Source organism: Mustela lutreola, chromosome 6, assembly GCF_030435805.1.
Source record: "Mustela lutreola isolate mMusLut2 chromosome 6, mMusLut2.pri, whole genome shotgun sequence".
Classification (NCBI taxonomy): Eukaryota; Metazoa; Chordata; class Mammalia; order Carnivora; family Mustelidae; genus Mustela; species Mustela lutreola.
The window spans coordinates 116,108,664-116,124,657 of record NC_081295.1 but is presented as its reverse complement, the minus strand read 5'-3'; the positions used below and the strand labels follow the sequence as shown (position 1 = coordinate 116,124,657).

Genomic DNA, 15,994 nt, shown 5'->3' with positions numbered 1-15,994 from the left:
AGACTGTGACCTTAGTATTGGGTGCAACACCCTGAAACGTGCAGGCTACCACAGAACCAATACCTCCCTTGCTGAGCAACTGGAGGCAGTAGATGTCTGGTCACTGACTCATACTTTGCTTAACCATCAAGTTTTGTTCATGTATTGTGCCATCTAATGTCTCCCTCATCCTGAATTTATGCAGTTGCCTGACCTTTTAGATCATCATCAGGACAACAGAAAAGGGAATAAAAGCAAACTACCAATCAGAGCGGAGAATCCATAGGGTCTTCATGACTCCTCCACTCCAGGGACCTGACCCACCGGCAGAACAGGCAGAGGACAGAAAGCTCTCGCTGGCCGTGCACTCCAGACCAAGAGAAAACTGAAGACAGGAGGGAAGCCTTGTACTTGCAGATTTCTGAGAGGAGAAGTGGATCAGGTGGGAGCTTCAGGATGAAAAAGAGGGATAAAAATGGGGAGAGAAGGGGCAAGGGGCTAGAGAAAGCTTCGAGAATCCACCCACTACTTCCTTTGCTGACAGCGTCCCTTGTGAGGATACTGCAAAAGTCTGGGGGTGATGCCACATGTGCCTGAGCAGCATGACTAGATCAAAGGCCACAATACCTCCACCTCTGAAGCCCCTTAATCTGAAGTTATCATCAGTGACTTCAAATAAATTGTTACTTGAACCTTATTCAGGTCCATTTGTAGATCATCTTAGCAGAAATGATGACCCAAGCCATAGTGGGAGGAAAAGAATCCAACAGCCCCAAGCTAAGGACCACCTCTACTGTGAGAATCAGAAAGTAGCTCAGACTCAAAGGGACCCACCCAGAGACAACAATCCATGCCTCTACTTTCCTGTGTATGCAAACTCTGCATTCCATATTTCTGTATCATTTCCACAAGCTGAGTGAGTCCTCACCTCACATTCTTTACTGGTCTATCACCTACCTCTCCACAGACTCCACTCCAGCCCCAAAGCAAAGCATGAGGAGGGAGGTGGAGCAGGTGGGCGGCTGTTCCCTTCACCTCACTCATGTCAGACTCCTGTAACAAAGAAACCCACTCTCACAATTAACAGGTGTAGGTAAAGGGGATGTGTTAGAGACATGATTGAAACTAAAATAAAAGAACACTGATAGTAATAGGTGGGAATTTTAATTTTTATTGATAAACCATGATTTCCTACTGAATATATGAGAATACAATTCACAACATAACATTCTAACATTTAAAATTTAAACTTTCAGAATCACTTTGGTCAACATGTAATGCTTTAATTGGGGGGGAAATAATGTTTTATTTCAACAGTATTCTTCTCATATGCAAAAAAGATTCTTAAAATAGGGGATTCGTGAGTAACATTTTATTAAGCTTCCTGTGTAGAAAATAAATTGACTCTATCAGATCAGCTACCAACGACCCTACTAAAAATCCAAAACAGAAAGGTAAGAAGAATGAAAATAGAGCCACATTCTCCCGAAGCTATCAAAGATAAATCTTAAAGACCAACAAATGGAACATGATACTACCCTCTACCACAAATTCAATGCACTGGGCAGAAGATTGTTAAATCATAGCATCATGACAACATGAGATAAAATTATTCCTAAATATGAAGCCACACGTCTATCGATATCATTCATCCCTACTACAGAGATAAGCACATACCAATGTATAAGTGTCCTTTGAAGTGAAAAGCTCCAAAATCATCTTTACAAACTATCTATTTTCCTGGGTGAAGACTGAAATGAAAATAACATTTTATGGAATGACACAATGTGTTTGGATGAGGCAGCTGAAAACACACTGGCTAGAAATTGTTTTGAAACAAGCCTACTCTCACTAATGCATACTTCATTAAAAATGTATATTTACTGCTTAGTTTCTGGAAGAAAGTGGGATAACAATCCTCTATTCAAAGTAGTGATAAAAATAATTACACCTCAGATTCTCCCAATGTAACTTAAGATATTTACTATTAACATAAATATCATTTGAATAGGTGATACAAAATTTTTAAGTTCTTAAAAGTGCTATGCTTTCTTGGAGTCTGAAAACAAAGGAAAATGAGAAATACACACTTTTGTCTAACAGAAGCCTCTACTGAGGCTAGGATAGTTTCTGACGCTAACCCAAGAGCAAGTTCAGTTACTGTAAGTGTCTCAGACTTCTACTGTGCCAGAAAACGATGCACTTTGCCACTTGGCAAACTCAAATAAGTACTGTCTTCGTCTTAAGAATCCTTGTCAAGTAGGTATTTACAACATATTTCTACAGAAATCAGTATTAAACTTCAATGGAGCAAATGAGAAAAAAGTAAGGCTCTTACAAAAAACTCCAGATGGTATGCCAGAGGTAAATAAAATGCTTTGTTCTAAAAATTAAAAAGAGAAATGATAGCTCCAATTTTCTTTAAATGTCATCGGACAGCCAGAAATGTTGAATTAAATAACTAAATTATAGCTAAGATAATTGGTATTCTAATGCCAGACTATTTATAACTGTATTTTACATAAACAGAAAATAGGGCTCAATATAAATTTAAAAAAAAAAAAAAAAACTATGCCCAGGCTCAAAAGGATGGAAGCAGGGAGAATTATGCTATCTACACTCCTAAAAATCCCCATGTGTAGGATATGATATTGCATATTTAAGTAACAAGTTGTTAGGTAATAGACGTGTATATGGATTTCATATATATACGTGGATTTCATATTAGCACAACACTCTTCAGATTATACTATACCCAAAATTCTAAACCAAAGATACTATTGTTACAGTGTTTTGAAAAACAAAGTATAACAGAGTAATACAGTCAAAAAAAGCATTTCGGTAACTGGGCATTTTTCTTTTCTGAACTCATAGAGCAAACAAATCGTTAGTTGCCTTCATTTCTTTTTCAGAATTCTACCTGAAGGCGGTAGGATGGGGAAACTGAATATAAAAGTGTTGTTCTGTCTTTGAATTGTTTGGCCACTAGTGCATGGGTCAGTGTCCAGAACCACTGGTCAGTGAAAACTGCAAATGGGAGGTGCTATTGTCTAAATAAGGTTCCCACTCGGTGAAAGAGAAGTGGAGATGTCAGATTAGTTCCAACTTTGGAAATGAGATGGACAGCATTCTAAATGGAAGAGTCTCAGCGCAAGCAAACTTACAGGTAAAATGGGGGTTTTTAAATATAATTATTCATAATATGATTATTCATAATATAATTATTCATAGCATATGCAGTCTATACTATTAATTTTTACTCCTACACGGCTTCCTATTCCCTTCTGCCTGTGGCTTTCTCATCACTTCTAATGCAACCCCACTGCCTGCAGCAAAGCCAGTGTTCGAAGAAAGATACGGAGGACGACGAGAATGCAGCCCATGCACTGGGAAGCACAGCTGACTGACCTTCTCCTCCTCTTCTTCCTCCTCCACTTTTAATAAATTTATAATGAAAAGAGATGCATTACAAGAAGAGTTACTGGATGACTTGTTAATCTGAAGACCTCAAGTACTTCCCAAAAAAGTATTAGAGTTCTAGTTTTTAACTGAGGGAATATGGCCTGAGAATGATACAAACTGTCTTCCACTGGCCTTTCCAGTCTAGCTGTTTCCCAATTTCCTACACTCGAAGTTCAGAGTAAATTATTTACTGAAGAATCTAAGGTACCGATGGTCGGGCAAGGTTCCCTGGGCAAGCAGGCGAGGAGGACTCCCTGTGCCAACACCCTCCCCCGACTTCATCAGAAGATAATTTTCATCTTAAAGAAGTGCTAGGATGTAAAGGCCAGAAATACCATACCTGAAGGCCCAAATATGACAAGTGCTATTTTTCGGTAAGATTCTTTCAAAGCTGTAACAGAACTACAAACTTACACCCACCAAAAGTAAATACAAGAAGATTATTTATTTGATATTTAACTTCCCTGCCTCTATAGATCACTCTCTGAGGATCTACTTTCTACATCTAGGTTTCAAGTTTTAAAATACTGAATGTTGGTAACTCCTACCTTGGTATTCAACGCAAAATATCCAAAAGCAATATATGAATATCTACTTCAGTACAATTTCTTAAAATTCACTAAGACTTTTTTTAAAGTTTTAAAAATTCCTCTTAAAATATATTATTTGCATCCTTTATTTCTGATGGATTTATTTTTAAATGATCGAAATACTGTAATGCAGACTTTCTGGAGCTTGTGGCAATTATTTTTTCCATGTTCACTTGAGAGGAATGCCATGGAATTAAGCAGCAAAATTAAATCATTTTTAGATTTAGTAAGAGATCTTTAGTTGACTTTTGATATACCTAAAATATTTCAATGTAGGAAAAGAAGAAAGGAAGAAGGGAGGAATGTAAGAAAGAAAGAAGAAAGGAGGAAAAGGAGGAAGATGGAAGGAAAGGAATTTTTCTTTAAAATTTTCACCCAGATAGAAGAATATTACCCTTTAGAATACAGGGTAACCAATTATCCAGGTGCTCAAAGTTCAGAAATCTTAAAGATTCACACAAGCATTCACGCCAGACAGCCGGCTGATGCTCAGACACCTGAGCCTAGAAGAGCTTTTACAGGACTCCTGGTAACCCCCAACCATACTTGAGGTCAGCAGTCATGTTCACCTCTCTCAGTCCCTGCTAAGGCCCAGCTTCTTGCCCAGACCACAGGGAGTCAGCCTGTCCGTCTTCGATAGTATCGTGTGCCCTGGTTAATCGTCCCCCATTGCTAACACAAAGCTGCATCTTCTGGTCTCAGGCACATTCTGCCATGGCCTCGGACTCTCATCCCAGAACCAGAGCCAATGTGTGGGGCTGAGGGAGAGGGAAGGCAGGGCACCCATGACTCCTTAGGGCAGTTTTCCGTACACTCCTCCAGCTCTGAATCACACATTCCCTTTCTCCTTCTCTCCAGAAGAAAAACAGGAAGGGTAAAGGTTGGAGGATGAGATTACAATTGGAGTGAAATAAAACAAAACACTTGGCTTAAAAAAAAATAAATTCACCCCCTACTAAAAGGAAGAAGAATATTATTCATGAAGGATAGACTGAGACCACTGGGGGTGAGGCATGGGGGAGGGCAGAGGTGGGTGGATGTAGGAAGGGAACAGAGCAAGCTCCTCCTCTGGTTGGTGCCTCCCAGTTCCCAGACATCTGTCTTTAATGCTAAAGCCAACACCGCTGTATAGTAATGCTTAAGAACCCAGGCTCATTTCTTCTAGAAAATAAAAAGAATAACTAATCTAAAATAACGCATTTATTCTGGGAAAACAACACCTCCATGAAACACACCTGAACGATTTTTAAGAGGGGGAAATAAAGACACACGACTGCGAAACTCGGAGATTCTGTTCCACACAGAAGTCAGTGATGACATCTATGCCTCTAGGACCTGTTGTGCACCACCCCCCACAACCCCACAAAGAGAAAAAAAATTGTTTTTCAAGAACAGAGGCAATACTTGATAACGAAAACAAGACGTGTGACTTCTGGAAATGTCCATGTTCCGTGGAGTCCTTAAAAAATGAATCACAGCCCACACTGCAAAGAGAAGAGCAGCGCGACCCCGAGCACCACGATGGCCGAAGCGGGATAAAGGGAGGCCGCAGCTCCTCTCTCGCAAGGATCGCAGCCGTGAACGTCCGCACAGAGGTCACAAGAGGACAGCTTCACTTCCGAGTTGTAACTCCTCACCGTGTGTCTCCCTGTGCAGAGGCAGACACCAGTTTACACAGATCCCTTGTTTAGAAACGTTGACTCCACCAAACCTTACCACCATTTCAATACACATCTCAGAGTTTTCCATTCTTCACAGTTTTATTTTTCTTTACAAGAAACAACTGAAATGCTCAGGAGGGTCTCACGCTCCTAACCAAATCCAAGAGAGAAACAATGCCTTCCCTGCACTGTGGCCCTCTCTGGGAAGATGGTCAGGGGCGAGGTGGGTGGGAACGGACCACAGCTTCACTCTGCGACTCCAATCTGGAACAGGAAAGACTTGAAATGGAGGCTTGTTTTACCTTCTTCGAGTTTATTTTCTAGTGTCATTTTCTCTGCATTCAAGCAAAGCTTATTAGAACTCCCAAAAAGAGATTTACGGTGGGCTTTATTAAAAAAATATAAAAATACGGGTGCCTGAGTGGCTCAGTGGGTTAAACCTCTGCCTTCAGCTCAGGTCATGATCTCAGGGTCCTGGGAAAAAGCCCCGCATCGGACTCTCTGCTCAGCAGGGAGCCTGCTCCCCCCTCCCTCGCACCCCACTTCCGGCCCCACCTGCCTCTCTGCCCACTTGTACTCTCTCTCTGTGAAATAAATAAATAAAATCTTTAAAAAATATATATATATAAAAATACAAAGGGAAGCCTGCCTTTGTAACAAGTTTCAATGTTTTAAAACGTTGAGCATATAGCATCTAATTTTATAGTACAAGCTAATATTTGGGGGTGAATTTTATAGCATAAGCTAATATTTTCTAAAAACTGCATAAAGTACCTGCAGCACTACAGTAAACTTACCGTACATCACAAATGATTTTTATTTTTACAGTTTTAAAAACACATTCTATTTTCAAATTTCTTCATGATTTTTTGATATTGTGTTTTTAAATATTTTTATTATCATATTTTTTTAATGTTAGAATCTTTAAAACTGGGTTGGTAAGGTTTTTACTATTTCTGATCTTTCCCATATTTTCATTTAAAAATGTCCCCCTCCTAAGTAAGTTGCTTCCCTCACATACACACACACACAAATATACAAACTGTATCTTTTTTATTTTTCAAATGTTTAAAATATTCTCCATTTGCGGAAGAAACATCAGTTGGAGACTTCTGCAACTAGTCTGAATTCCGAAGTTGGATAACTGGGCGCTACCATTAAGTCTCTACCATATATCCCGCCCTTCCACAGAAAAGAAGGGCCACCCTCAGTGTTTCCCCAAACCTCCCATAAGAACCTGAGCAAATGCTTTTCCCCAATTCCACCAAGAGGCAGAAGATGAGAGGAACTGATTTGTTGACTCAGAAGGAGAAAGAACTGGTGTTCTTTTTTTTTTTTTTTTAAAGATTTTATTTATTTATTTGACAGAGAGAAATCACAAGTAGATGGAGAGGCAGGCAGAGAGAGAGAGGGAAGCAGGCTCTCTGCTGAGCAGAGAGCCCGATGCGGGACTCAATCCCAGGACTCTGAGATCATGACCTGAGCCGAAGGCAGCGGCTTAACCCACTGAGCCACCCAGGCGCCCCAGAACTGGTGTTCTTAACCTTCATCTTCTATGATACTCTATCAAACACTACTGACCACATGAACAAGTTCATTTCACTTTAGAGTGTACCTACAACTCCTAAGTACATCAAAATGTTAATGATTCTCACACATTCTGATGATTCTGAGCCACCAGGAGTACCCACTCAGAATGAGATCTATTACAATTACAGAGACCATATTCTCAACAGAACTTCACTCTGTGACTGAGTGTAGAAGTAGTCCTAATTAACCTGGGTGATCTACAAACCAGATGTCTGCTTTCACAACCTAACTTTTTAACATTTTATAAAGTAAGAAGTGACCAGTAAAATCAAAGAAGCTCAAGTTATTTTTCAGACAGACTATATTTTTCTTGATCTGCTAATCAAAAAAACCTGATATAAATATATAAATTTTAGCAAAACAACAGACTCAGCTAAACCCATCCCAGTCTTTCATACTGCAAATGAGGCTCATGTTCTCTCCTGAAGAAATCCCATTTTAAAACAGAAAACAGATGGAAGGGATGCTTGGAACGGAAGCAAAATCCCGGAAACTGCATATAACTAGACTCACGGTTAGGTCACTTTTTCTTTGTAAATTTTCTAAGTGCGAGTTAAAAACCTGAAATATGAGGAAAAACCTAAAAATATTAGGAAAAACATCACTTTTGTATTCATCTGCTCAATGCTATCATGGGACTTTTTAAAATTATTAATTGTCTTCATTTAATTGAAAAGCTCACCTCCTACGCTCTCTTATACTTTCCCCACACCTATGATCTCCCCAAGAACACTCCTCACACACAAGATACATGGCCACGGTAAACAAATGAATGAAGGAACAAATGAATAAATGCCTGACTTAATTTCTAAGATATCAGAAACTCTAGAACACACTTACTCGGTTCATAGTAATCTGTGATGGACACCAAAGCATCTTGCGTATTTGAAACTTTAAAGTTTCTCACAGCAGGAATATCCACACAAATCTGGGTTTCATTTACCTTGAAAAATACAAAAGACTTAAGGGGGTGACAATGTGTTCATGATAAACCAAACGACATTTCTTTTTCTTATCATTTATGGAAACTAACATTTAGGGAGGATTTCTACATTCCCGGTGTTGTGGTAAGCCCTTTATATAAATTATCTCATATAGCTCATAAAACAATTCTTACAAGATAGGTACTGTTCTCACTTCCATTTTACCAGAACAATATTGAGAATCAGAGGGTTAAGGAAGCAGCAAGTCCAAGGATGCACATTCCTGGCCCAGGTGCCTCACTCAGCAACATACCCACAACATACCCACCCTGTCGCTGCTGATAGCTCCTGGTAGCCCCCCTCTCTGAAGAACTGCCTTCAGCTCACAGAAGCAACCTCATGGGTTACTGTGAGGTAACCCCATAGCCAAAAATTTATATGGGGTGCAAAAGGTCAGCTCCTTGCCTCTAGGAGGGGCCAATGTGACAACCGATATTGTTAAAGGAACCTGAGAATTGATAAATTCCTTCAAATATTCCATTACGTGCCAATAGCGGTAAATGAAAAGTCAAATTAATCAGTCAGAACATACTGCACACTCAAATTAAGATAACCATCAAATAAAAACATATGTAGATACACACATACATACAAGTACATCATAGATACAGGACAAACTCCAAAACCAATTGCATTATTAGATACAAACCTCAAACTTGTTTTTCAAGTTCGAAATCAAACCCTTGGTATTCAAGCAGTACGTAATAATACATGAAAACTCCTGAACAGAGAAAGAAGCTAGAGACTTTGGACAAGTTTTAACAAAGTTTTGGCCAAAGTGGCTTTTGACGTCTTAAGACAAATGAGAACATTCAGAAACTAGTTGTTTTTAAAGTATATCTATTGCGAACGCAATATATTTCCGATTCATACCTGGCAAAACTGCAATAAGAAATGTAAGGGATTCCCCCAACATAACATAAAAGCCTAAAAAGACTTAAAACTCTATTTTGATTCAACCTAAGAGTTTCATATAGATGTTTGAAAGAAAGAATAAGTTATATGCCAGCAGTTTTGAGACATAAGTACGGTCAAATTTTCACGTAAGTCTCTCTTATGCACCTTATTCTTGGATCAGTAAGTTTCATATAACAATGAGAAGAGTATATGAAAATTATATAATAATTTGTGTGAAGACCAAACCTCTGAGAATATTCTTCTATGATTTAAGCACCTAATATATTCATTGCAGGAATATTAACCCTATTGGGATTTATTAAAATTTCTATGAAAGCATTGTAGAACTTGTAATTAAAGCTTTCATTATCAGCATTTAAAGAGATAATTTTAGGGATGCTGAGTGGCTCAGTCAGTCAAGCATCTGCCTTCAGCTCAGGTCACGATCCCAGGGTCCTCAGATCGAGTCCCACATTAGGCTCTGCTTGGCAGGCTGCCTGCTTCTCCCTCTGTCTGCTGCTCCCCCTGTGTGCGCATTCTCTCTCTCTCAAATAAATTAAATTTTTAAAAATATATATAATTATGGGGTGCCTGGGTGGGTCAGTGGGTTAAAGCCTCTGCCTTCAGCTCAGGTCACGAGCCCAGGGTCCTGGGATGGAGCCCCACATCGGGCTCTCTGCTCAACAGGGAGCCTGCTTCCCTTCCTCTCTCTCTCTGCCTGCCTCTCTGCCTACTTGTGATCTCTGTCAAGTAAATTAATAAAAAATGTAAAAAAGATAATTTTAGCAATTCCCTAAGGCAGAGGGTCCTCAAACTGCGACCTGGACTGAATTTTTGAAAATACAATGTGACAAGTTTCTATAGAGTTTACATCTGGCAAGAAATAATAATTTAGTTGTCAAGACTTTCATCAGGCTCATCATTAACAGTATTCTCTTTATGTTGATTTTATAGTGATGTCTTTTTAGTGGGGATAAATATACAATTGCCACGTTAGGATCATTCGGGAACACAAAAAGCTGAAATAAAGACAAAGGAAATAGGTCTAGCATAAGGCAGTCTTTCCAAGACAATAAATGGCATCTTGTCACCAGTCACCTACATGAAACTTACGTTTTACTACTTACAGAATCTAAATATAGGTTGACTTTTCCATGATCATGTTCCACTTTCCTCACAGTCTCACTCAGAGGAATTGCGTCCGAAGGCACGGTGAAACCACTGAGGAGGTTCACTTCCATCAAGGCCATGCCGCTTCTAGCTGGGCCCAAAAACCTACAGTAAAGAGGAAAGGATGGAAGGGAAAAACCCTTTAGGAAAAACCTCAAGCTGTTGGCAAACTCTCATCGCATAAATATTAAAACTGCCAAGTGTTATTCCAAATACTTGGGGTTTAGTTGAGGTTAAAAAAAATCTCTATAGAAAATTATTATAAAACCGGTAATCCTTTCCTTCCAGGTAGGTATGAAATTCTTATACTTTTCAACCATATGAGGAATAATAATTTAGCAATGCATTCACATGATGCGAAATGCCTTCAGAGTGTCAGCCTTGTGCCCACAGAGTTGTAACAAGTACAACCAGGATGCCCTCTCAGTGGGCAATGATGTCTTCTCGGGGTGATTCCAAACTGAATCGCATTTTTCATTTTCTCAGAAGTTGACAGCTCTGAGCTTTCCAGCTGAAAGCCAGGACCCAAAAAAGAAACTGAAAACTTGACCACTTAAAGCAGGAGACGACCGCCAAGTCTTTACCAATCTTCTCATCTGGTTTTAGAAAAAGAAGACCAGTAGGGAGGGTCCTTCCCTTTGTTCTCCAAAATGTACTCGGAGCCCATTTTGTGTTTTCTTTGGCCACCTGGCGAGAATGCCAAGCCTTGGAAAATTCTGTGTCACCACCTTGTTCTCTCACCCTGTTGTACACAACATGAGCATCAAAAGGATCTGGGCGCCAACGGGCGTTTTGTCTCCTTTAAAATAAACAGTTTTCGGCAATGAATAGGTGGCAAGAGCTTTTTGCTTGGAGCAGTTAAGAACCCAATGTGGTTATAGAAAGGAGTCTGCCTACAATGTGAAAGGATTGCAGCACTGTTAGGTGAGTTCCTGTTGTCCTTGCAGACGGCAAAAGCAAGAAGGGCTGGTAGAGAATCTTGCTTCTGAGAACAGCAAAGCAAACCAAGGGCTGCCAAACCCGTCTGATTGAAAAGCCACACAGCACAAGGGCCGACGACAGCTGGCTCAGCAATCACAAACAAGGGAAACCATCTGCAGAGTGATGCACTTGGCCAAGAGAGGTGTCGTTGAAAACCAAGTGCCTTGCAGTTAGAGGTGTTTGTGTCAGAGCAAACACTGAAGCAAACTTTAAGCCAATCGGCTTAAATACAATGACTTTCTCGGACAGCATCAAAAGCGCCTCTGCTGACCTGGTCTTTCTGTCAGCCCCTGGGAGAATCTGTTAAATGTCTACACCACACACAGAAAACCTCCTCTAAATTGATTAAGGGCTTGGACCCTATGGATGGGAATAAAGCACCTAAAATATCGTTTTTCTTTTTCCACTAAAAATGTTAATTGTTTCATATCAGATTTTTCTCAAAAGACTAGTAGAGCATACAAATCCTTTTTACCAACTGCTACTCTCACATGAAAACAGTTCCCTTCTCTAGTTTCTCTCCCCCCAAAAAGGAAAAAAGATATATATATCTTTATCAGAATCTGTCACCCATCTGATTCCTGATGATAGGTTAAGAGTTGGAATCCCACATCCTTTCATGAGCCCTCGTAAGTAATGAGGCCCCATCCTGATAGGAATTTTGATTTCACCTAATTTTCCTCATCTGTTTCTTCAATTGACCTCCCTAAGAGGTAAAATCCCTCTCACAGTTCCAAAGACCTTTTTCTTTGCCCATTTCAAAACCAGAATTTTATACTGATTTAGAAGATTTATTTTTATTAGTTTCTCTCTGTCTCCCCTCCAAACAGTAAGCTCCATAAAGACGGGGCCTCTGTCTTTTTTAGATCACTGTTATATTCCAACATCTAACACTGTGCTGGGTACAGAATGGAGACTCAACAGATATTGAATGAATGAATGAGTGAATGACAAAATCAGGGATAATAATGCCACCTACTTTATAGAGTTAGTGTAACAATTAAATGAGATGCATGTGAAAGTGATTGATACGATGCCTGGCATGTAAGTTTGTGATAAATACAGCTTATTATTACTTGAAATAATAAAAACTTGATGCTGTTATTCTGGAAAACAACCCAATCATAAGCTTCATAAAGAAGAGTGGGAGTCCTACTTTCTTCTCAGCTGAAAAGGAGGCCACTGAAGGAATCCTGCTCTCCCCCTGCAGTACGTCCGAAATGCCCAGGAAGGGAATGAATGGGACAAACACAGGTGACATTTTATATCAAAATCATGAACATGCAGGCCCAAAGGTAGTAGAGATGTTAGTAGTAATGGAGGACAGTGTATTCACGCCATGCCTAAAGAGGTTGGCCCCCTGGAGAAACACCCAGTGATGACCTTGAAGAACATCTGGCGGGTACTTAAGAAGAGCAGACAGTGCTCCTCAATAGCAGTGTATCTTCATAGTAACTCCCAACTTCACAGCAAATCATGTAGAGGTAAGAGGCCAGACCGACAAGGAAAAAATTGTAAAGTCTCCTGGCTCAAGAACCTGTTACAGGAGTTGCTCTGTTGCGCCCCACCCCTTTTCCTTTTGACTTAACAAGATCCTCAGATATTTTGGATACAGACTAAATTTAAGAATTAAATTTAAGAATTCTTAAGTTGAAGAATTAAATTTTATTTAATTTCTTAAAATTAACTTCTTAAATTAAATGTAAGAATTCTTAAGTTGAAGAATTAAATTTTATTTAATTTTTTAAATTAATTTCTTAAATTAAATTTAAGAATTCTTAAATTTAGGAATTAATAAGAATAAACCTTATTAAGTACTCCCAGAAGCTAAAAGTGCCTATTTATCTAAGGTGAACACCTTCTAAACTAGAATATTCTCACTGTGTCTAAAACTCTATTCTCGGGGTTCCTGGGTGGCTCAGTGGGTTAAAGTCTCTACCTTCGGCTCAAGTCATGATCCCAGGGTCCTGGGATCGAGCCCCACATCGGGCTCTCTGCTCAGCGGGGAGCCTGCTTTCTCCTCTCTCTCTGCCTGCCTCTCTGCCTACTTGTGATCTCTGTCTTCAAAAAAATAAATGAAATCTTTAAAAACTCTATTCTCTTCATTAAACTTGCATGTTCTTATAAAGTCTTGGTTTAAAAGCATAACACTAAAGGTTGAATATAAACTTGGAATAATTACTTAACAGAAAATTACTAACCAAGTAATAATGAATTTTAGAGTATTAAACATGATTGGTTAATTTGAAGTTTTCATATATTAAGACCTACATTTTATTAAAATTTTCTATTCAGTTATTATAAATATAAAAAACTTGTAAATTATTTTGAACACATTGAGAAGTACTTAAACTTAATTAAGCAGTATTTCTAGTTTATAATCTGAAGTACATTAAATAACTGAAATCTTTGTTAAATGTAACTCTTTATATATGTATTTTTAAGATTTTACTTATTTATTTGACAGAGAGACAGAGCGAGCACAAGTAGGGGGAGCAGCAGGCAGAGGGAGAAGCAGGCTCCCCACTGAGCAGGGAGCCCAAGATGAGACTTGATCCCGGGACTCTGGGATTGTGACCCAAGCCAAAGGCAGAAGTTTAACAAACAGAGCCACCCAGGTGCCCCTGTAACTCCTTATATCTATATAGTTAGATAACTACATATAAATAATTTCCAAATCTGGGATGTAGATGGCCCAGTCAGTTAAGTGTCTGACTCTTGATTTTGGCTCAGGTCATGATCTCAGTGTCACAAGATCAAGCCCTGTCTCAGGCTCCAAATTGGAGCATGCCAATTGGAGCATAGAGCCTGCCTAGGGTTCTCTCTCTCAGTCTCCCACGGCCCTTTGCCCCCCCCCACAACCCATCACATGTGCTCTCTCTCTCTCCCTCTCTTTAATTAATTAATTAATCTTCAAATCTATTTAAAAGAAAGAGAAAGAAAGGACTTAAAGCAATACCAACCTTGTGCACACATTCAAATTCAAGTGATTAGTATCATCTTTATTGTCTTTTACAGCAACGTCTAAATCAAAAGCTTCTTGGTCTTGAATAGATCTCCGTCTTCTTGGGGAACCCGAATCTTTCACATTATAAATAACATTAAACTGTAAACAATAAATTAGCATAAATAATAAGCTAGTCATAAATTATTAGCAATAAATTGCTATCACCATAAATTCTAAATATTAGGTACTGATTTTCTTTGGGATAAACACAACTAGATTTGTAATCTTCAACCAAGAAAAAAACTAGTTTTACTAGTCAAAAAGTATCATTATTAACAAAAATTATAAAAGTTTATAAGCAATAATTTTTAAAATTGAGAAAAGTTTTATGTAATACTCCAGAGCAGGTATAGACCTTCATGATACTCATAGGTATTTTTTTTTTCAAAGAATGTAAAACATTCCCTTTAGGGAAAAAATGAAACTACTGCCTATTTCTTTCTTGAGACCATCCACTAATTTCTAAGCTCTGCTGCCCAAGTGATGTCGTTTTTCACAAACCGGAATCTTAGAAACTCATTTCAAGCCCTGATTGAACAGAAACTTGTTCAACTGCTCAGTGTTCTTTTGGTTGTACAATACTTTCAAAACATGATAAAATAAATGATGGATTTTAAGACAACTGGGTCTTTTTCAGCTAATTCTCTGTGCCTACCACTAGTGAAAGGTACTATGGGGACACTGGGCAAGTGTGAGGAGAAGTTTTTTGTTGTTTTTTTGTTCTTTTGTTTTTTTTCCCCAAAGGGTTCCTAAGATCAAAAGCTTGGAATTTACTCAAAATTTCCTACACTTGCCTCATACCAAGCTGAATTGGAATCTATTTCTTCTTCCTTTTTTGATACCAAGTTTCATAAACTTTACTGTTGCTATTTAATGTGTTTTCTTTTTTCTTTTTTTTTTAAGATTTTATTTATTTATTTGTCAGAGGAAGAGAGAGCACAACGAGGGCAGAGGCAGAGGGAGAAGCAGACTCCTCATCTAGTAAGGAATCCAATGTGGGACTTGATCCCAGGACCCCGAGATCACGACCCGAACCAAAGGCAGGTACCCAACCAACTGAGCCGCCCAGGCATCCCATAATGTTGTATTTTCTTATACTTAAATCACACACACACACACACACACACACACACACACACACACACACCAGAACTAAGCATCCAGTACCCTCTGTAGATTTTCACACTCTAAAAAATCATCTTTCTGGGGTGCCTGGGTGGCTCAGTCACTTAAGGGTCTGTCTCTTGATTTTGGCTCAGGTAATGATCTCAGGGCCAGGGGATTAAGTCCTGATTTGGGCTCTGTGCTCAGTGTGGGGTCTGCCTATCCCACTCCCTCTGCTTCTCCCTGCCCCCCACACACTCTATTTCTAAAATAAATAAATAAAACTTTTTAAAAAAAAATAAAAAACTTTTAAAAAGATGGGAGTTCCCAACAACTCACATTAATCCTATCTAAAGAATTTAATATTAACTTCAAAAAGCTTATAATACTCAAAATCTTCTTTCTAAGCCTTCATCTTTCAAACCTAAGAGTTACAACTTTTCATTCTTCTATACCTAGCTTGTATAATCCCTTCGTCCCCTTGATCATTCTGGTTGTCTCCAACTCTTCCTTAAACTACAATTAAAATTTTAGAATATTCTTGGAGGAGGTGAAGAATAGTTTCACGTA

At 38.9% G+C, this 15,994-nt stretch overlaps 1 protein-coding gene across 2 annotated transcripts in view; it reads right to left on the bottom strand.

Annotated features, from left to right (window-relative positions):
* Nucleotides 1-1,127: 1,127 nt before the first annotated feature.
* CD109 (CD109 molecule) overlaps nucleotides 1,128-15,994 on the bottom strand; it is a 138,294-nt gene continuing 123,427 nt past the window's right edge. The window contains exons 30-33 of one of the 2 annotated variants that reach the window (XM_059178468.1): nucleotides 14,277-14,419; nucleotides 10,290-10,437; nucleotides 8,123-8,225; nucleotides 1,128-5,679 (exon numbers count right to left, since the gene is read on the bottom strand). In XM_059178468.1, the coding sequence (XP_059034451.1) occupies nucleotides 5,504-5,679; nucleotides 8,123-8,225; nucleotides 10,290-10,437; nucleotides 14,277-14,419 (570 nt within the window). In that variant the 3' untranslated portion in view covers nucleotides 1,128-5,503. Of the gene's footprint in view, nucleotides 5,680-5,714; nucleotides 5,957-8,122; nucleotides 8,226-10,289; nucleotides 10,438-14,276; nucleotides 14,420-15,994 lie in introns of those variants that run through there. The other variant, XM_059178469.1, reaches the window with a different exon arrangement.